The following is a 22,902-nucleotide window of genomic DNA, read 5'->3' on the forward strand; positions in this document are numbered from 1 at the left end:
CTTAATGTTATGAAACACACAATTTTAATCTTGAGAGAGAAAAAAAGGCGTTTACATCCCGTACAGCTGTTGGGCGGACAGTTCAAGATTCAACAACATGGAGGCACGTAGACTGGCGAGACGTACACTTCATCAGCAGACTTCCTTGTTTTACGTGTTTACAGCCAGTCTGGGTTGTATGAGATCGTGGAGATAGCGTTCTGTCTAGTTTCTTCCTTCTAGTTTCGATTACATCGTCTCCTTTTGCAATACACACACACACAAACACACACATACACACACATACACACACAAACACGCACATACACGCACATACACACACATACACACACATACACACACATACACACACATACACACACATACACACACATACACACACATACACACACATAAACATACATACAAACACAAATTCAAATATTAATACATATTAATACATATTTAACGCAGTGGCGTAGCTACCGTAAAGCTACGCCACTGATTGTATGTACGAACAAAATCTTTTCGTTATAAGTTACTGAGAAAAACTTGAACATATTACATATCTATATATATATATATATATATATATATATATATATATATATATATATATATATATATATATATATATATATATATATATATATATATATATATATATATATATATATATATATATATATATATATATATATATATATATATTTAGGTCTTTAACGTCCAGTGAAAGAATTATTATTTAATAAAAAGGCGTTACAATCCAGAATTACATTTGTTAATTTTATTTAAAAAACACTGTGAAGCCAGTGTATAATATTCTATCTGCACATGTAAGTCCGTATACACCTATTGATGTGCTGTTTAAAATATACAAGTACATAGAAAGAAGGAAAGGGCAATTGCAAAAGCATTTGAACGTTAAAATGTACTAATACACTATATTTAATGTTGTAATAGATGTGACAAGAAATTAACATATATGATGCCCTGCCCGGATATTTTTAATTAATTTAAGTGAAAACCAATGAAAATTTCAGATAGGATAACTTAAAAAATAATTCCAAACTGCCTACAATACATTATAATACAAGTGTATGTATTTCAAGCAACTTAAGTGATTATATTACTATTAGAAATATATTATGAATAACTGTTTAGATGTAACCAGATTTTTAAATATATCAATTGAGACATATGTAAACTATTACATATTGTACTTGGAAATTGTACTATTATATATTGTAAGTTGAGGTAAACATTTAATTTAAAAATCATTATAAATGTCTATACATATTATTTCCAGCAATTTCTGTGATTATATCAGTATTGTTAATTATTGTTAAGATGTATAGGGTTTTTAATTATTCTTGAAGTGACATATAATAATTTAAAACTGAGATAAAATGTATTTAAAAAACAATAAAAGTGTATACAATTTTTTCTATCAACTCAAATGATTATATCAGTATTGTGAATTATTATTTACATGTATATTGTTTCTTAAATATACTTATTGAAATTCGTAACTGAGTTTAAAATGTATTTAAAAAGCAATAAAAATGTGTATACAATTTATTTCTAGCAACTTATGTGATTATGTCAGTATTAGACATATGTTATAAATTATTGTTATGATGTATACTGATTTTAAAATATTTAAAGAGACATATTACAATTGTAAACTAATTTGGATAAATATTTATTTAAAAAGCTTAATAAGTAACAATACATTTAAAAGCAATATATATGTTAAATCTTATCAATTTTTTTAGAAATCGGCTATGTGTGTTGAGTATTGGTTAGAATCTAATTTGTGTCTCACACCGTAACGTCATAAGGCGGGGCTATGGTTGGAGTATCGTGAAATTTTCAAAATTGTAAAATGTACTTTTGAATCCCAATGTTTTGTTCAATTTACAAAGTTAAAAAAAATAGTAAAGGGAAGTGGTGACACTGAAATTTAAAAAAACAAAATTTTTAGCATGCGGTGGGGTAACACCTTCAGTTACTGCAAACTGTGACATCTGACCTAGTGTTACCAATGGTGTCGCAATTTAATATATTTACGTACTGGATATTTTTTTAATAACAATATAACACAAAACAGAAAAAACTACGAATACAACATTAACAACAACAACTAAAATAATAATCCAAATATGAGACGTAATATGTTCCTCAACGGCCGAAATCGCATCTGAAATACACATTATATATATATATATATATATATATATATATATATATATATATATATATATATATATATATATATATATATATATATAACCAGCTTTCGGTATAATTTTAAAATCCATAAACAACAGAAAGCTATTTACGTTCTTTTAGAGAGTAAAATTAGTAAAATACCAGGTTTTTAAGACTCAGCTCTAGTGAAAAGCAAACATTTTTTTCTAGTAATACCCCTGTTCATTTAATACCTAAATTATTGAAGTACTTACCAGAAGGGCGATGCCCTTTAGAAATATCAGTATTGTTAAACGTTTCAGTTAAATTAGCAGTGCCTATACAATAAAAACGAGTTCAGTTTTTTATTCAACAAAAAATTAACAAATCCACGGGACAAAATATTATATATATATATATATATATATATATATATATATATATATATATATACATATAATACCAGCTTTTAGTATAATTTTAAAATCCATAAATTATTAAAAGCGATTTACGTTCTTGTCAGGGGGAAAATTAGTAAAATGCCAGGTTTTTAAGTCTCAGCGCAACAGCAAACATTTTTTTTTTCTAGTAATAACCCTGTTCATTTAATAACTAAATTATTGAAGTACTTACCAGAAGGGCGATGGATTTCAGAAACATCAGTATTGTTAAAAGCTGCAGTTAAATTAGTATTGCCTATACAATAAAAATTAATTCTGTTTTTATTCAACAAAAAATAAACGAATCCACGCGATAATATATTATAATATGAAAGTATTTGATTTTTATGCTGTATAGATTTTGTATGCTTTGTGATAGTTTGTTTTAGTTACTAAAAAAAATTTTAATTACTCAATTTCCTGATTTTCTAACTGCAATGTATTTTTTTCATGTTGTACAAAGTCGTACAATTTTATTCCAGAGTTACGGAAAAAAATAAATTTGACTTATTTTAAGGTAAACTCTTAGATTAGCTTAAAAATTAGTAGCGTGATGAAATGAATGCATTTTTTGTAATAATAACAGATATTCATAATAAAAAAATCGGCGAACGTTACTTTTTTTTATAAATTGTTAATTTTTTATTTTGAAATACTGCGATATTGATGAAACCATAATGTCTGATGTTGTTTTTATTCGATGATTAATATTTTTACATTTATTTAAAATAAACTAAAAGGTTTTTTAAATACTTACCACCAGATTCTGAGCTTATTGAACTGGCATCCTCTGCTATAAAAATATGAATGGGGAAGCATTCAAAACTAAAGAAGTTCAGATACATAAATTAGTGTATAAATAATTAGATTTTCTTATTGCTGTACACGTTGTCCAAAATCACATTAGCATAACACCTTGCAAAGACAAAACTTTTTGATCAGGTATTTAAATTGTACATTGCTTTGCTTTTGTAACGCTAGAATGTTGGATGTACTACGTAACTCTACAATATTAGATTTACTAATACTTACTTTCAGTGCAGTTTAGACATTTCAAACCTCCTAATTTAATGTAGCTCCAGTAACTCGAACTGTTTTTTAACTGTACCTTAAATGCGATCTAAATGTTTAGAAAATTTGTATTGTGAAATAAGTTGAGTTGAATACCCTTTGTTTTAAAAAGGTTATTTTTTGTAATTTGAAAGAATCATAACAGAGAAAGTACTAAATTACTTTATTCATAATTATTTAGCTTTTCTCGTTGTTTATTATGTAATGTAACTCATTTTTAAAGTAAAGTATCCTTTCTTACCTAACGGTCTATGAGAAGGTAAAACAGAGTTCACCTGGTTCAGTATCCTCGATACAAAGACATAGAGGGGCCAGCACTATGTCCAGCCGCCTTTACTTTCCCCAACGTGAGTCATGTACCCTACAGAACTGGGTGGATGTTTTCTACTTCCACGAACCCAGAATCCGATCTCGAGACTCTCAGGTTACCTGTCGTATGCTCTACCATCCGACCACCTCATCCCATTGTTGTAAAGTAACAACAAAATTGTCTTACCCTGAAAGGTTTGGTCTGTGTTGGTATCTGTACCCCTATGTGATTCCAATGTTGACTGTCGACCTGAAGCTTGGAAACATACGTGAAGTTATTTTCTTGATCACGTCCATATGTTGCTTGAGGCAAGGTACCCACTTCAATACTCCACTCTAGATAATAAGGTTATAAAAAGCTGTAGGCTAAATAAACGACAGGCGATGGATATAAATGATTATATATATATATATATATATATATATATATATATATATATATATATATATATATATATATATATATATATATATATATATATATGTATATGTATATATATATATATATATATATATATATATATATATATATATATATATATATATATATATATATATATATATATGCATTAAGAGTGATTTCCTTTTTATACATTAACTTTTTTTATGAAGGAAATAAAAGTAATAAGATTGTGTCATTTAATGATACCAATATTCAATAAATATTTTTAAAATACATTATACATTCATTTTAACACATCTTCTTTATAGTAAAAACTTTAAAGCAAGTTTGTATTATTTTTTTGACTAATGTAGCAAAAGCTAAATACAATATACTAAAGCAAAAAAAAAGCTATACTTAAACTGGAGCAAAAAGAAATACCTTCAGAATTTTGACAGTATACGGAAACTTCCAAGGACAAGTTTTTAGATTCTTCAGGGGTTAAAACGGGTGAGACCAAACTGGCTTGATTGATGAAAGACTGAGGTTTAAAAACTTCAACCGTTAATATTCCACCTAGTATTTTGGGATTTAAAGAAACATATTGATAAAATAATACGCTGTAGAGAAATAAAATTTAAAAAATACTTTAAAAGTTATATAAATAAATTGAATAAGACAAAAAAAAATGTTGTACCTTCCCTAAAATTATTTGGAAAGTCTGCCATGTCATTAATCTGCCACCATCCGTCATTGTTAATGTCGTTGTACCACGAACAAAATCCAGTTTGAAAATCACAAGACAGTTTGTCTTTATTTGATGAAGCTATGGTTTAAATTAATGATGTTTTTTAAACAATATTTTTAAAAACTTAATGACATTTTTTATGTAAATTGACTGAGTAATTAAAATAATATAGATGAAGACGTGAAATACTAATTTTCAAGTGCTTTCGACATTCAAACGATGGTTGTAAATATAAATAGATAGGCCATTCGAAAAAGAAAAAAAAAAAAAAAATATATATATATATATATATATATATATATATATATATATATATATATATATATATATATATATATATATATATATATATATATATATACAGAACAGATGCAAATCTATTTGCTTATCGCGTGTGTATAAATGACAACATTTCCCCGAATTATTTAACTCCCCTCTATCCCGAATTGTTACATAAGATCACAAAGTTGTATTTCACCAATTAATGTTACACTCAGAATTCCCTCTTCTATTTTTCACAATCCTTTTCTTTTGGCCACGAAAGAGTAAAAATTTAAAAAAATAAAAAGAACAATTTTCCGATCCATTAATTTTTCAAATAAAATACATAAACTATTATTCCTATAAAATTAAATTATCTGGTTGTTTTTTTATTTACAATCAATACCCGAGTCACATGAAAATCCGTTTCTTTTACTCGTAAGAAAATTACAAAAATATTTTTTTTCAATGACAGTTTTACTATAATGATAATTTTGCAAACCTTTTTCCCCTTCGGCACATTGGTAGATTTCTATGTCATCAAGTTTTATGGAGCCTTTTTCATTGTTTGAAGTTGCAATAAAATATATCTTTGTGTGTATAGAATGGAAAAAAGGAACATTAGTGGTTATATATTTAATTTATATTTAATCTAACATTTTCAAAGTAGCTTAATTTTCATAACATAGATTGTGATAAAATGAATAATCAAAATCTTACATTTTTAAAATTGAAAATAATTATTCGATGATATCAAATAAATAAGATGGGAGTTTTTGAAGAAATCAAATAGCTCTTTGCAATAATAATAACATATTGGTAACAACACACAAAAAAAATAGCCAATAAAACCAGTTACTTGATATTTAGATTTTGTATTAGGCAGGATGATAGCAACTTGCTGCCACTGGTAAGTTTGAAATTTGCTAGTTCTGAAAATTTCATGCCCTTCGTCTGACGATGAGGTTTTCAATAATACTTTAAGCGAAGAACCGAGGTTATCTGGAGATAAAAATATTTACGCTCTTTTTTTAGTAAAATGCCTTTATTTAAATTGCAATTATGATACAATATACATTTTCAATATCTAGAATATTCGTCTCTATTGCAACTAACAAATTAATTAATTAATTAAACGATGAGTATATATATATATATATATATATATATATATATATATATATATATATATATATATATATATATATATATATATATATATGTGATACTAACTGTTCTATCTTACCAGTAGGTAAATATCCCCAAGCGTATGAAAACTTCAAACAATTGTCTTTCGATGTGTCTTCATGTAGGTCAACAAAAGGTGAAATTAAAACAGCGCCATCTGTTGACGACTTTGCCTCAACATAAGCTGATGATACGATATGGTGACATTATTCGAAAACCACATATTATTGATAACTTAAAAGTTTTTCTGTTACTGAGATATTGATTTAAAATTAACATCTAAGGAAAACAATGCGAACAGTTTAAGCAGTGCCATTTTTTTTAAAAATATAAATGTATTAATTTTAACCTCACCGACTGGTGGCTGTTTTAAAATTTTAATTAGCATTTTTACTTAGATGGCTAATTAAAAACTTCAGTATAATTTTTATATCCAAAATATTGGTCTACAATGCAGCCAGTTATTTTACTTCATATATATATATATATATATATATATATATATATATATATATATATATATATATATATATATATATATATATATATATATAAACTTTATATATATATATATATATATATATATATATATATAAACTTTAGTAATTTAAATATAAATAATAGTTTACTGTTTTTGTTGCTGATGAAACCTGGAGTCAAAGAATCTTTCGCCAACTTCCAGAAATTATCTTTACTCGTCCAGTTGCAAAAACCATTTTCGAAATTACATCCTGTTCTTGGTATCTCTATAGAATATTATTTTTATTCACTATTCCATTACAATAAATGTAAACGTTATATAATACATTTCGAGTTAAATTTACCAGATGTATATACTAAATAAGATAAAAAATAGATTTTAAAAATCGATAGCTTCCTTTTTACTTTCTCGTATATACGAAGTATAGAGAAAGTATTGTTATCGTGCACAAAAATCACTTGAAATTTTAACAATTTTCACCCTATTACACTTCACTCCTTCATCACATCCGAAGTATAGAGGACTTATTTTAATCGGGCAACAATTATCAATCCAAAGTTATCAAAATTAAGAGGTTTTATGCGTAATCCAGTCTGAAAAACTGGGCTTTGCAATTCTGTCCGTATCTCTGTGTGTCTGTCTGTGTGTCTGTCTGTCTGTCCGTGTGTAAACACGATAACTTGAGTACCGTTACAGCTAGATTGATGAATATTCATATATAAGTATTTTATCAAAATCGTAGATCCGTATCAACTTTTGAGCGATTTCCGATAACCGGAAAAGGTATTTTTTCTACTTTGAATTTTTCAAAAGCCTATAACTTGAGTACTATTTCAGATAGATAAATGAAATTTCACATGTAAGTATAAAATCTAATTCTCTACCTTCTGTTAAATTTTGAGTAATTTCCGTTGACCGGAAGTAGTAATTTACGCTACTTCCGATTTCTCAAAAAACTAATGTAAATTTTAAAGTACTTATAATATTGCGCACTATTATGCACTTTTTTATTTGGCGTTCACTTGGTGTGCAATTCTTTTGTCTCCGAGATTTTATTCTATTTTTAAAACTTTAAGTATTTAAAATGGATTAAAAATCATGTCTCTAGCCCGAGTTCCCATCCCCTGTGGTTTTATACAAGAATATTCGAGAAAGTTTAGGGGAGATCACTCCCGGTTTATTTTAAGACAATATGATATGAGCTCTATTGGTTTATCTAGCGATATAATAGTGTTAAGGGGCGGGGTGGCCTAGAGAAAGTCTCGAGTTTGAAACTCAGTCAAATATGTAGAACGTCACTGGGCCCACCAGCTCAAGTTAGGTAATTAAAATTAGGTAATTAAAAGCGCCTGAGCTTAATGATGACCAAACTATCTCCTTGTATGCCGAGGTCAATGAAACGGGTGTACTCTATATCTTCGTGTGTTTTTTAGACAAGATTATGTTAATAGTGGCATCATTTTTACTTGAAATTAGAGAACTATTTATCTCAATATATCTTTTTTATCAAAAGTAGTTTTCGTTAAAATCTTACATTTTTTCTCACCTTTAAGCATAATCAGAATCAATTAAATTTTTTACCTACCCTTCCCATCAGCTGTAAGTAGTAGTAAAAAATAAAACAACATAGTTTACATCTATTTGTAAATCCTTGTTGTTCCAAAAAGAATGCAGCAGAATTAAATATTACACATATGTATGCGAGTTCAAGAGATGTTTTTTATACTGAAACATAATAAACAATGAGCAATTAAAAAGCGGTAAGATTGTTATCTAATCGTAAACTAGCACTGCATTGACGTTTCCTGTGATGCTTCAAATGTCTGTATGGTTAGGCGCGGTCTGGTGTAGATAATAGTCCAACATGGTTGTTTTCATTTTTTTTAATTACTGAACTACATAAACACTCCGTGGCTTAAGTGTGTGTGTTCGTACTTATGTGTGCGTGTATGTATGTATGTTTGCGAGTGTGTATTGTTGTGCTGTGTCTGTATGTGTGTATGTATTTACTATTATCAACTATCAGAAGCAGGTTCACATTAGAAGCGAGATTAAACAACTTGCCGTTGAAAACAACAACATTATTTTATAGGAAATATTTATTACGGTATAAAAATATACGAATTCATTTTTTACTAGAATTATGCAACGTACTTGAAGCAAGTGCAGTGAATGCAAAATTGTTCTTAAAATATTTAGTTGTTATTAGTTCCTTTTCGTGTAATGATAAAATAATGCATATAACATTTAATGGCGTTTTATTAATGTTATTTTCTAATGTATAATCGTATATATAACAAATAAATAATACAGAATGTTCGGCTTGTACAACGACTTGTATTTGAATTTCTTCGTTTGTTGATTTTTAAGAATACAGACAAATGTCAAGTGTTTTAGGAACAAAAATATTAGGAACTGTACACACTTAAACTCTTTAAAATAAAACACGAGTATTCAAAGTTATTTATCATTTTATTTTTAAAATATAAAGTAATGGAAAAAAATAGTATGAGTAAAATTATGTACAACAGACATTGATTTTAATGGATATTCATAAACAAAAACATTATTTTGAAAGTAATTTTATTTTTTGTGCTGATTTGAACATGCAATTATCAGAGTGCACAATGTGGTTTATTTCTTTTGTAACTTTTTATTTTCAGTTGTAAAAAAAAACAGTATCACGCAAGATGACAACGAAAGTGAAGGCGTGGTCGAATAGTAGAGCTTTCGGCTGCTAGACCGTAAGTCTCGAGTACGGATCTCGGCTGGACTTGGGATTTAACGACACACCTGAGTCTACCTAGCTCTGATAGGTAACCGACTCACGTTGGAAAAAGTAAAAACGGCTGTGAATAATACTGACCATAACATCCCTTCATATGCCAAGGTCAAGAAACATAAAATTATTTACACTACGGATCGATAGGTCTGAAATAGGAACTTTACTTAAAATGAAAACATACTAATTTTAAAAATAAGTAAATGTACATTCGTTAAAATTTCTTTATTCGCCGAAAATGTTTAATAATATTGATAATACTTTCTATAGAAAAAACATAGATTTAAATAGTTTTTTAATTATTTTTATGTCTTTATTAAATGCATATTAAAACAGGCTAATATTTGAAACTTTTTTTTGCCGAACGTAGTGCACTTATTATTGCTACAGAGCGTTTATCTTGTTAAAAATGCAAAACCTATTTCTAATTCTTTTGTATTGAAACAACTAATCACGGTAAAATAACATAAACAAGTTGCAGGAAGCAAACAATAGCTGCCACCACTCAGGGCTTAATCAGTCACATATACTTAATTAGTATTCCTTTGATCAACAATGTAGATGTATACTGTTGAATCGTTACAATCTAACATCAATTTAAATATATTTTTTTTAAAACCAAACATGCTGAAGAAAAAAGTTATTAAATAAATATTAAAAATTGCAATAGATCATGTAACTTAAATGAACACTCAATTGTACGTTTATATTTATTAATTAATGTTACAGTGATACTATAGTAAAGTTTAGCACCCTAAATTAACAAGGTTGTAACCTGCTATGAAATTACATCGTATATAACATATTGACAATAAAATTATGAAAAAACTTTGCTTTGTGTTTTTTTAAATAGGGTTAAACTGATGGAGCCATTTTTTTTCATTTTAGATGATTTTTTAATTGACTTTTTTCAAGATTTCCAATTTGTTTTCATCATCCGGCTGAATCGTAATTTCATCTTTAACTTTTTCTGTGTCCTGAACATTTTCCTCTGTAATCGATGATAATACATCAGCTTTATGCTCAGACAAAGCTGCTTCTGTAACAGACACAGTTTCGCTTGCCTCAGGTTTAGCTTGTTGCATGTCTTCATTTACTGCATTTGTTGATTCAAGACGTGTTTCATTTTCAGTAGAGACGACAGCAAGTTCAGCTTGAACCACGACTTGCACTCGAACTTCTTCGTTGGCTGATGTTGTTACAGTGACTTGCTTTGTCTCGGTTGTAGATGTGTCTTCAAGGTTAGGGACCGGGTCTTCTTTTATTTGATTTTCGTCTTTATTGTCGTTACCATTTTCCTGAACGGTTTCATCGTTACTTTCTTGTTTTGTGGTTTCTTCTATTGTTTTGCTTTTTTCGTTGCTGTCATCAATGGAGCTATCTTCTAGGTCATTGTTTTCTTTCTCAGCGTTTTCATCGGTCGTTATTTGTCTAGTTCTTGTTTTACACCTTTTGTAAATTATTAATGTGATTATTGGAACGAATATGCCCAGCACAATCGCACATAAAATAATAATTGGCACCAATGAGTTTTCTTTTGAATCTAGATTTTTCAGATTTTTCTTTTGGCTAGGTGGCATTGGCGTTGTCTTTTGGTTGTGTTTTCCAGTATTATAGGAAGTCGTGGAGCTTTCTTTGATATTTACCGTTGTTATGTAAGTCGTTGATAAAAGAGGGGTGGAAGATGAGTTTCTCATGGCTATGTATGACGTCGTAAATGTTGGTAGTAAAGTTGTGTTGGTGGATGATTGAGACGTTAATTTTGTGCTGGTGGATGATTGAGACGTTAATTTTGTGCTGGTGGATGATTGAGACGTTAATTTTGTGCTGGTGGATGATTGAGACGTTAATTTTGTGCTGGTGGATGATTGAGACGTTAATTTTGTGCTGGTGGATGATTGAGACGTTAATTTTGTGCTGGTGGATGATTGAGACGTTAATTTTGTGCTGGTGGATGATTGAGACGTTAATTTTGTGCTGGTGGATGTAGTGCTTGCTGATGTCACTGGTGTTGATTTTCGTGTTGTGGTTTGTGGTGAATTTGACGTTAGCGTTGTAATGTTTGGTATAGACGATGCAGATGTTTGTATTGTTGACTGTGTCGTTGTTGCTGGGGATGATTCTAACGGTTGTGTTGTTTTGACTGACGTAGAGGATGTTGGTGTTTGTTGTATCGTCGTTCCAATGGATGTATATGACAATGGCATTGTAGCCGTTGGTGTGGAGATTGTTTCTGGTGCTAGGGTTGATTGTGTGGTTATTGTTGGTGACTCTGTTGATGTTGGGTTAGATGGTAAGGTTGATGCTGGTATTGACTCAAATGAGTAGGAAAATAATTCCTGGCCAGTTGTACCGGATGAATATATTTCTGATGTTTTTGATGTTGATGTTTTTTGCAGTACAGTTGTCGTTTTTGTTGTTCTAACTGGTTTAATGGTGGTTGATCTTTCATTAGGCTTCTGTTTTAGCTTAGGTGTATTAGATGTTTTAATTTCTGATGGTTTTGATGTAGATGTTATTTGCTTTATAGATGTTGTTTTTTTCGTTGTTGTGTTTTTATTAGTTGATTTTTTGTTATTTGCTTTATTTGGCTTTTTTGGACTACTTCTTGGACTTTGTTTCGGGGTTGTTGGACTTTGTTTCGGGGTTGTTGGGCTTGTTTCAATTACTGTGTGGTGCTCCATTCCATCATTCAAGGGCAATTCTGAACATACAAATATATTCTTTATATTTAAAACGTAAGGTAACATTTCTCTTCTAATTAAAGTGCAACTTTTATTGTTTTAATTAGGTGCAGTCAGGCTGATAAAGAAACAGACAAGTTTTAAAAATTAAAGAGACATTTTTCAAAACTATTTTTTACGACAGGAATTGTGCGATTAAAACATGCCTAACCTTCCAGATCAATAATCCGGATATCATCGATGGCAATGTCTCCAAAAGTTCCTCCAGACGTAGCCTCGAACACCAACTGTAAAAAATGCAATAGAAATTGTCATTTAACTTGGCAACCCCTTTGTTTTTACAAACTGGCATACTTTTTATGTTTTAGACACTTATTCAATCAAAACGTTATATTTTCGCTAGCTATCAAAAGTTTCAAGTACTTTTATATAATATTACACACTAATTTAGTTAGAAAAAGTGTTGTTTTAATAATAAAAACAGTAATAATAAAAATTACTTTACAATTTGTATACATTTTAATTTTAAAACTATAGCCTCGAAAGACTTTAAAAAAGTAAATATTAAATGGATTCTTGAATAAAGTTTTATTATTTTCAATTGTTCAACGAATACTGTTAGAATATAGATATTTCAAAATTAGTTGTTTTTTAAAGTGGCGAAATTACCATGTAAAACTGTTGGTTGTTCCATTCGTCATTTTTAATGACATTCGTACTATCACAAAATTAAAAAGAAAAACACGCTTTAAAAAAAACGGATTTTTGTCCGGAATTAATTCGCAGTGCAATTTAATTATTTTTTTCTTTCTACCTAATTATTACCAGTTACTCTAAATTGTATGAAATTAATTATAAATGTAATTTTAATTAGTTAGACAAATATGCCGCAGTTAAATTATGAAAATAGTTCTCTAATAAATTAGCATAAAATTTTTACGCTTGCGGTTTTCTTTTTTCTTTTATAATTCTCCATAAATACAATATGATAGTATTTCAGAAATCAATAATTTTATTTTTACAAATACTGAGTCTTTAATGTAAAACATTTAAACTATCAAAACATCAAAATAGTTCATTTCGTTAAAAAAATACGGCAATTTGTAATACGCCAAACCTGCTCAAAACATGAAGTCATGTTCTAACAAGTTTCTAAACTGTCAAAATTACCTGAAACTGTTTCTCCTGTGTTTGCAGTAAAACATTCGCACGTAACCACGAAGGACCCTGGGCTTCACTTTTGTAAAAGATTCTATGCTGTATGTTTAACTGTAGAGGGTTCATTTGCGTGGGCATCAAGTACACACTCAAGTTGCCTATGTCTGAAAAGTATAAGTTTGTTCCACATTGCAACTTTTAAAATGTTTCTTTCATTGTTTCATTTGTATATACGTATTTCGTGACAAATGGTTGAAAAATAAATTGAACTATTTTACAACTATATTCAATTAAACAAAACATCATCATCGTGTTTTCTTTTAAGTGCCCAAGACACATGGGGTTTCCACATAAAGGTCCCTTCACTTTAGTCGGTGTCCGAAAAAAAAATTTCTGGCAGTCCCCCATAACATTCTTGCCTTTACCAGCTGCTTCCCCGCCGTACGCCTCCAATTCTCCATTGGACTTCCCTGCTTTCTTTTTCCATGAGGCGCCCAGTTTAGCGCCACTTCTGCGAAATCGTCTGGCTTTATCCTTGTAATGTGCCTATCTATCGCTATCTTCTTTTCTTCGATTACGTTGGAAGCGGCTTCTTTTTCCATCCCTCCTATTTTATCATTGTAGATGATGCTAGGTCACTGTATGCCTTTTATCTTTCACAAGAACTTAGTTTGGAAAGAGTCCAGTGATCTACTAGTTGCGGTTGTTACTTTCCAGCATTCGATACTGTACCGTAGCATGCTAAGGACATTACTTTTGAAAGATCTGTATTTGGCCTTGTACGAGATTTTCTTCGATCGTCAAGTTTTTTGCATGGTTGCAAAGGCTTGTTTGCTTTAGAGATGTGTGTTTTAATTTTAGCAGTGCAGTCTCATTCATAGTTGACAATTCTGCCTAAATGTGTAACATTTTTACTTTCTCTACTTGTGTGGGTTTTTTTTAACAGGGTCTTGACTAGACGTATTTTCTTCATAACTTTTGTTTTGTTAATAGTTAGCTTGTAGTCCAACTACATTTGCAAAGTTAATAAGTCTACTCGAATTTCTTAGTGGTCTTTTTGACTACTAGAGTGATATAATCTGCGAAATCAAAAACTTCTAGGCTAGTTTTTAGTGTCCATCTGATGCCTCTAGCTGTGTCTTTAGTTTGTGTCATCAGCCAATCATCAGTTATCATATAAACACACACATATATATATATATACATATATATATATATATATATATACATATATATATATATATATATATATCAGCCAATCATCAGTCATCATATAAACACACATATATATATATACATATATACATATATATATACATATATACATATATACATATATACATATATACATATATACATATATACATATATACATATATACATATATACATATATACATATATACATATATACATATATACATATATACATATATACATATATACATATATACATATATACATATATACATATATACATATATACATATATACATATATACATATATACATATATACATATATACATATATACATATATACATATATACATATATACATATATACATATATACATATATACATATATACATATATACATATATACATATATTACATATATACATATATACATATATACATATATACATATATACATATATACATATATACATATATACATATATACATATATACATATATACATATATACATATATACATATATACATATATACATATATACATATATACATATATACATATATACATATACATATAAATATATATGTGTGTGTGTGTGTGTGCGTTTTAATATTTTACCCTATTTTGAAATTAGAGTTTTACCTCTGTCTTTACACCCAGCCTGATTCAAATATTAAAGTCCATTCATGTTTCTGCCTGCTACGCTTAAAATATTTTACTTATGAAACATCATCAGCATGAACAAAATATTGAAAAACGATCTGTCAAATGTCGGTCACACAACGGAAAAGTTCCCATTCAACTTACTGTCTCCGAACATATGATAATAAAACTCAAGGGCTAAGTTTGGTTTACTGTTGTATGGGATAGATATGAGACGGGCAAGTTGCTTTCTGTGACGTAGGCTTGCATTTTCTAAGTACATGTAGTGCCCTGAAATTTAATACACAGTAAAGTTAGCAACATAAACTAAACAAGGGAAATAGTAGATCAATAACGAAATTTACATTACAAAAACAGTAACTAGTAACACAAACTAGACAATACAAATTGAAAATTAATTACAAAAACTACAAAACAAACAGTAAATTTGTAACTTTTACTACACACTACAAAATAAAATAAATTAATAACAAAAACTACATAATAAACACAACAATTAAATAACAAAAAACTACAGTACAAAAAAGATAATTAATATAAAAAACTGCAATTAAAAAAAAAATTAATAATACAAACTACACAAAAAGCACATTAAATAAAAACAAAACATTACAAAGATAGAGGCTGCAATTTTTAAAAAAATTAAACTCATATTTAAAATCATATTTAATAAAGATAAATTTCGTGGAAATGTTACGCTACTATTCCAGCTATCAATAGACAAAACAATTAGGGCTTCCACCTTTAGCGGTACCGGTTGTGTGGTCAGTTAGTGGTCCAGTTCCTGTTGAAAGTGTCGGCCCACTGTTGCGGGCCCAGTCTAAGACCTCACTGTTGTCCTGAATCCATCCACAGATATTTTTGTCTTCAAAGTCGCAGCCTGTTTGGTCGCCGAAGTCTGATGATAATTTTTAAACTCGGCTTAAACTTGAGTAATGTTTCCTGGCATGTGTTAGTACAGTTAAGCCAAACAAAAGTTAAACTATTTTAGCATGATGTGTTAACATGTTAACTATTTGATTTATCTAGGTAATGATTTCGTAAGGGATTAAATTTATGTTACAAATTAGACAAACTGTTTAAATTAAAGGTATACAATCAAAAATTAATTATTCAAAATAGTGACAACAATAAATAATATATAAAATACAAATAAAATATATGAAACTGTTTCATTTTAAAACGATGTATAATATTTCAAAATATTTAATTTGACATCTAACTTATCTGACAATTTATAATTTATGTTATTTACAAACTGATTTTATTTCAATTTATTTAGATAAACAATTGATTTAGTAGTAAAAACAAGCTTTAAAACATTTTAGATTATGTATTTTAAATTCTATTCGAGCAAGACAAAAGAGCGAAAATAAGTGAAAATAAGATATTGTTTGATATTATCTTTAACGTTCAGAAATCGTTTATTTGTAAATTAATTTTTAAAACAACTCACAAGTTTTGCAGGAAGGGAAGTCATCGCTCCATCGAACTCCGTCACAATAAAGTAGTTGTGGGCCTTCTCTGATAAATCCTATGTCACATTCCATATTAACCACACCATTGTTGTATTTGGGTAGTTGTGTCATTTTAACATGCGGGATATTTTTCGGTAACTTACATCCCCTCTCTGGAAATAAATTGCATAAAAAGATATCAACATACATAAAGAACCATGATGTTACGAATGATAACACATTCATAAAGAAATAACTTTAAGAAATATAATAACTATAATTATTTACAATTGTAAAGAAACTTATAAAGGGGATATGAGTAATTGTATATGAAAAACATCATAGGAATGTTGTCGATTACATAAGGAAATAGATTATTGTTATTAATCTGAGGTTGTAAATAAAAATTGTGTGTGCTAATTTATAGTAATACTTTTGTTTCAGGGCTCTCGATATGCTTGTAATGTAACTGTGTTGTTTTATTTTTATTTAAAGCATTAACTTATATTTTTTTCGAATATAAATTGTTAAGTTTATACGTCATGTCCTTGGTGATAATATTATCCAGCCCATAAAAACAATTTATAATAAACACACAAGGCTAATTAAAATGATCTGTATGTATGACAAAACATCACATCGGATGCTCGCCTCACATACAAAATCTAATTCCGAAGTATTTAAGATAATGATACATCATTTTTTTATGAACAAAACATATAAACAACTCAATAAACAAAACTTTTACAACAATTTAATAAACATAAACATTTGATTAACAAAACTAATAAAATAATTTAATAAACATGAGCTTTTGATAAACAACACCTATAGAACAACTCAATAAACATAAACTTTTAACAAAACGTATAAAACAACTCACTGACACATCTCGGTACACCAGTGCTCCAAACTCCCTCTGCAAAAATGGATGACTCCTCTCCATATAAACTGTAGCCTCTATCACACTCAAACCTTGCAAACACTCCATCACCGTTACATATTACTTTCCCATTCGTTAACATTAGCATGTGACACTCTAAAATTTGAAAAAAAAAATATTAACATTAACTGAGCGTTTAATGCATTGATAAATATTACTTTAATATTTACATAGTACTAATATTGTTTGATAAGTAAGTAATATCTATATATATATATATAATTCTCTTCTGGGAGACGTTAGAAAACAAGATGCAAGCGCGCCTTGCAGTCCCCTCTCTTCCTCTATCACTACCACCCCCACCCCCACATGGTCTGGTGAGCGGTGGTTCACTCTAAATGTATACATTCATAGAGCCGGGTTTAGTGACGGCTATTAGGGGCAGATAATTTAGTTTGAAACTATTTCAAACTTAGAGGAGGTAACTAAGAGGAGGCTGCTTTCACGGTGGGGGAGGGGGGTATAGGGTAGGGGTTTGGGGAAAGGGGGGGGGGGGTAGTGTTTTTAAGCAAATATTTTCAGTGGCAGCATTGGTACTGTCGAATTCACAAATTATGAATTACTGAAAAGTAGAAAATAAAACAACTAAATAGCGGCGTATGATACGCCGCGGGTCGGCTCGTAGAATGTATTTAGATTACAATAACACAAAGCATGATATACCATTAATATTAGCATTAATCAATATCGATTTTATAAAAAAAATAAACAGTGTACATGACTTTCAAAATTTTGGATAAAACATTTAAGCGAATGAATATATTCATTTCAATGATGCAAGTTATATCATCTTAGTGTAACAATACACAATTATACACTCTAAATATCATATGCAACATTTATTTTAAATTAGTTACCTGTATCCACGGTCGGTGCCGCTGAAATGAAATAAAACTGGCAGGCATTGAGCAAAACTATGCAGGTAAGAAGCAATTTCATTGTAGGAAAAAAAGTTATTTTCTGAGGAAAGCAAAATAAATTTTTGTTTCAGTTTTAAAAAATACAATTCATATTCTTAAGGGGTCATCCATAAATGACGTCACGCTTTTTTGACGATTTTTACCTCCCCCCTCCCCTCCGTCACACGTAGTCACAAAAAGCCAGACCCCCCCCCCCTAAAATGACGTCACACCTCGACCTACAACCCCCCTCAAAATTGCAGTTGAATTTTTTTTAAACATCGATATTTTGTCCAAAATCTTGTCTAAACTATTACAATTTATTTAAAAAGTTATCTAAAACGCGAAATAAGGTCTAAAATTCTTTTTCTAACATTGCTTTTTTATAATGCAAAAATGTGACGTCGCAGCATCTGAACCCCCTCCCCCTCTTCACACATCGTCACAAAATTACGAACCCCCCCCCCCTACGAGTGTTACGTCATTTATGGATGACTCCTAAGGTCATTTCAGCCTAATTCTAAATGAGGAACTCCAGTTGCCTATATATAATTTAGTAGATGAAAATACAAACAATTAAAATTACAACCCTTTCCGAATCCAGGCTTAAGATGAAATTAAATTTTAAACATTTTATTTGAAATTAAAATGGAAATAATATATGTTCCTTTATAGTCTATTATTTATATTATTTATTAACTAAGCTTTAAAACAAAATGAATTCTAAAACGTTCGATCTAGTTTTATATTTTAAAAATGTATTTTTTTGCTAAAAATTGTTATACATAAAATCAAGAACATGGGTACAATAAATATAACTCAATTAAAAATATAACAATCAATGTTGAATAGTGCTTTCAAACACTTTTAATCATTTTTTTTATATTGAAGCAGTACCAGAGTTTTGTTCATCCAAAATGCATGGGTCACTAAGTTATTTAAAAAAGTTTTAGTAATTTTTAGTCCGCGAATTACTATGCTTTTACGCGTTAATCTTTAAGAATTAATTTGAATTATTAGAAGATTATTACAATGTAATCCCCAATTAAAAATTGCATCAATGACCAACTAGCTGTTCTTACTCAACGTAATTTCAGTATCCAAAAAAGAAATAATTACTTTTAAAAAATGAGCTTTTAAGGCGGTTGTATCTTGATCATAAAAAAATTATAGAACACATTTCAAGAATTCAACACTTAAAATATATTAAATTAATTTAATATAGAAACTCGCTTATTAAATTATACTTGAAGTAAATGAAATCTACTACAATAAAGTAATAAAATACATTCACTTACTTCGTATTATTTTAGTTTCGAAATGTTAAGACATTTTTTTTAATTGCATCTCTCCATTAGTCCAACTACAAATCAGTTTAATTAATTAAACACGTGCCAACGCCACCGGTGATACTTTTTATGCAGCTGCCACGCCCTCCCACTCCAAGTTTTTAATACATCGTTACTACACTACGACTAGCACCACTAGACACTATATTTAGAATTACAGAGTACTCCACAATAAATTTCTAACACCCTACGCCATTCGAAATTCAGAACTTCATGTCACATAGACAAAATTCAAATTGAGAACCACTGTTATAAATTTAAAAACCAAAGTAGTATTAGGCCTATCGACACAATTAAATCTCACCCTCCCTACGCTTGCTATACAATACAAAAACACTAAGGATGTGAATCGGGTCAAGTGGACTTTGAAGTTATTTTTATATATTTCATTGTTAAACATAAATAAATCTTCAGGATATAGAAAATGTTATTTTAGACAGGATAGGCGTCGTCTCCTATTATATCAGGCATACTAATCGCTAAACCCTTGTGTCGAAACTACTGAGATATAGTTTTACTAATCGGATAAATCGCTAAACCCTTGTGTCGAAACTACTGAGATATAGTTTTACTAATCGGATAAATCGCTAAACCCTTGTGTCGAAACTACTGAGATATAGTTTTACTAATCGGATAAATTTTACAGTAGACTGCAGCAGTGGAGCAGAAGACGGGCTTGTTGTTGACTTTATCCTGTGAAGCCCCCGTGGGGCAATGGAGGGCAGCTACATCTCCAAGGGCAGCTATATTTCAACCTTGGGCAGCTACATCTCTCCAATGGCAGCTACAAATCTCCAAGGGCACCTACATCTCCAAGGGCAGCTTCATCTCCATGGGCAGCTACATCTCCAAGGGCAGCTACATCTCCAAGGGCAGCTACATCTCCAGGGGTAGCTACATCTCACCTTGGGCAGCTACATCTCACCTTGGGCAGCTACATCTTCAAGGGCAGCTATATTTCACCTTGGGAAGCTACATCTCTCCAAGGGTAGCTATATCTCCAAGGGTAGCTACATCTCACCTTGGGCAGCTACATCTTCAATGGCAGCTACATCTTCAAGGGCAGCTATATTTCACCTTGGGAAGCTACATCTCTCCAAGGGTAGCTACATCTTCAAGGGCAGCTACATCTCCAGGGGCAGCTATATTTCACCTTGGGCAGCTACATCTCTCCAATGGCAGCTACATCTCCAAGGGCAGCTATATCTCCAAGGGTAGCTACATCTCCGAGGGCAGCTACATCTCCGAGGGCAGCTACATCTCACCTTGGGCAGCTACATCTTCAAGGGCAGCTATATTTCACCTTGGGAAGCTACATCTCTCCAATGGCAGCTACATCTCCAAGGGCAGCTATATCTCACATTGGCAGCTACATTTCTACATGGGCAGCTACTCAGTTCTGTACGGATTGTGTTAGTTGAGTCCATGTTAGACCGACAACCCTTGCTTCAGCTGGATTGTTTAGGACGGCCCTTTGATGTCTTACTTTGATATATATTTAACCCTAGCTTTCGAGTCTCCTATGCCATGACTCTACGTCAGTAGCCTTTAAGCCTTTAAACGGGGAGGTGAGGATCCATAGTGAGGTGAAGACCAGAAAAATGGGGTGGTACTAAAAGTTTAACCCTAACGAAGTAAACATACATACATACATACATATATATATATATAAATATATATATATATATATATATATATATATATATATATATATATATATATATATATATATATATCATTGTAGGGTCTTTTATACTCTTCGTTTATTAAAAAAAATCCCAGGCAAGTGTCCATTCGGACATTTGTAGAATTCGGGCAAGTGTCCATTCGGGCATTTGTAGAATTCGGGCAAGTGTCCATTCGGACATTTGTAGAATTCGGGCAAGTGTCCATTCGGGAAATCGGCCTTCGGGCTAACGGCATTCGGGCAAGTGTCTTTCGGGAATTTGTCGTAGACCCATTGCATTAATTACAGTACGTTTAGAAACAGTGCACTGTTTAAAATATTTAAAACGTTTAAATATTGAATATTATTTTGTGTTAGCTACTTCCAATTTATTAAATTTACCAAGGGAGACAAACTATATATACCTTGTCAAAACTAGTTGACGGTTTATATAATTTTTCAGTAGTAATAAAATAATAGTATTCATAAAGATTTTAAACGTACATATTATTTTTTCTGTAAAACATTAGTTTTTATATATTTTTTAACCTTAAATAATTGTTTATTCGACTCTAATTTAATTACAAGACCATTAACTATAACAAATTATTTATGGGTATAAATTTGAAAGTGTAAAACTTACACTAGTGATACACACTGTCATGTTTACAGGGTTAATTTTTCTAGCACATTCAGTATATTTTAATTTTTATTTTTTCTTTATATTTAGACGTTTTGTATTAGATCTATGTATAAGTAAACAATCTTAAATGAATGAAAGCAGGCTACAAGTAAGAAAGAAATGTTACTATTGTAAATCTGTATCAGTCCTCACAAGCCGATGATGAAAACTGTAATACTAAAGCGAACACACAACTGACGCTATAAATTACGTGTCTGAGGCAAAAAAAAAAGAAAAGGAAAGAAAAAAAAAAAAAAAAAAAAAAACATTCAGTATAGTCGGCAATATAGACCCAATGGCAGGGGTCGGCAACATGCGGTTCGCGAGCCGCATGCGGCTCTTTTGATGCCAAAATGCGGCTCTCCA

At 30.1% G+C, this 22,902-nt stretch overlaps 2 protein-coding genes and 1 long non-coding RNA gene across 3 annotated transcripts; all 3 read right to left on the minus strand.

The window, feature by feature from the left end:
- Positions 1–2,756: 2,756 nt before the first annotated feature.
- LOC131932965 (uncharacterized) lies at positions 2,757–4,324 on the minus strand. The gene is made up of 4 exons (XR_009384775.1): positions 4,180–4,324; positions 3,645–3,732; positions 3,370–3,405; positions 2,757–2,868 (listed from the first exon to the last, which is right to left on the minus strand). It is a non-coding gene; the product is annotated as an uncharacterized LOC131932965 (long non-coding RNA).
- Positions 4,325–4,791: 467 nt separating this feature from the next.
- On the minus strand, positions 4,792–8,758 carry LOC131932968 (MAM and LDL-receptor class A domain-containing protein 1-like). The gene is made up of 7 exons (XM_059289849.1): positions 8,638–8,758; positions 7,201–7,317; positions 6,630–6,755; positions 6,243–6,385; positions 5,886–5,973; positions 5,072–5,200; positions 4,792–4,796 (listed from the first exon to the last, which is right to left on the minus strand). Exons 1-7 carry the CDS (start codon positions 8,678–8,680, stop codon positions 4,792–4,794), a joined length of 651 nt encoding a protein of 216 aa, XP_059145832.1. The 5' UTR covers positions 8,681–8,758.
- An 806-nt stretch (positions 8,759–9,564) lies between these two features.
- LOC131932973 (mucin-5AC-like) lies at positions 9,565–20,233 on the minus strand. Its single transcript, XM_059289853.1, has 9 exons — positions 20,138–20,233; positions 18,798–18,900; positions 17,881–18,036; positions 16,997–17,170; positions 16,283–16,438; positions 15,685–15,810; positions 13,689–13,840; positions 12,730–12,805; positions 9,565–12,538 (listed from the first exon to the last, which is right to left on the minus strand). The coding sequence occupies exons 2-9, from the start codon at positions 18,877–18,879 to the stop codon at positions 10,731–10,733; spliced, it is 2,730 nt and encodes a 909-aa protein (XP_059145836.1). The 5' UTR covers positions 18,880–18,900; positions 20,138–20,233; the 3' UTR covers positions 9,565–10,730.
- Positions 20,234–22,902: the final 2,669 nt, after the last annotated feature.

The sequence above is a fragment of the Physella acuta genome, unplaced genomic scaffold (genome assembly GCF_028476545.2).
Source record: "Physella acuta isolate Inbredline_101_S28 unplaced genomic scaffold, ASM2847654v3 ptg002332l, whole genome shotgun sequence".
Classification (NCBI taxonomy): domain Eukaryota; kingdom Metazoa; phylum Mollusca; class Gastropoda; family Physidae; genus Physella; species Physella acuta.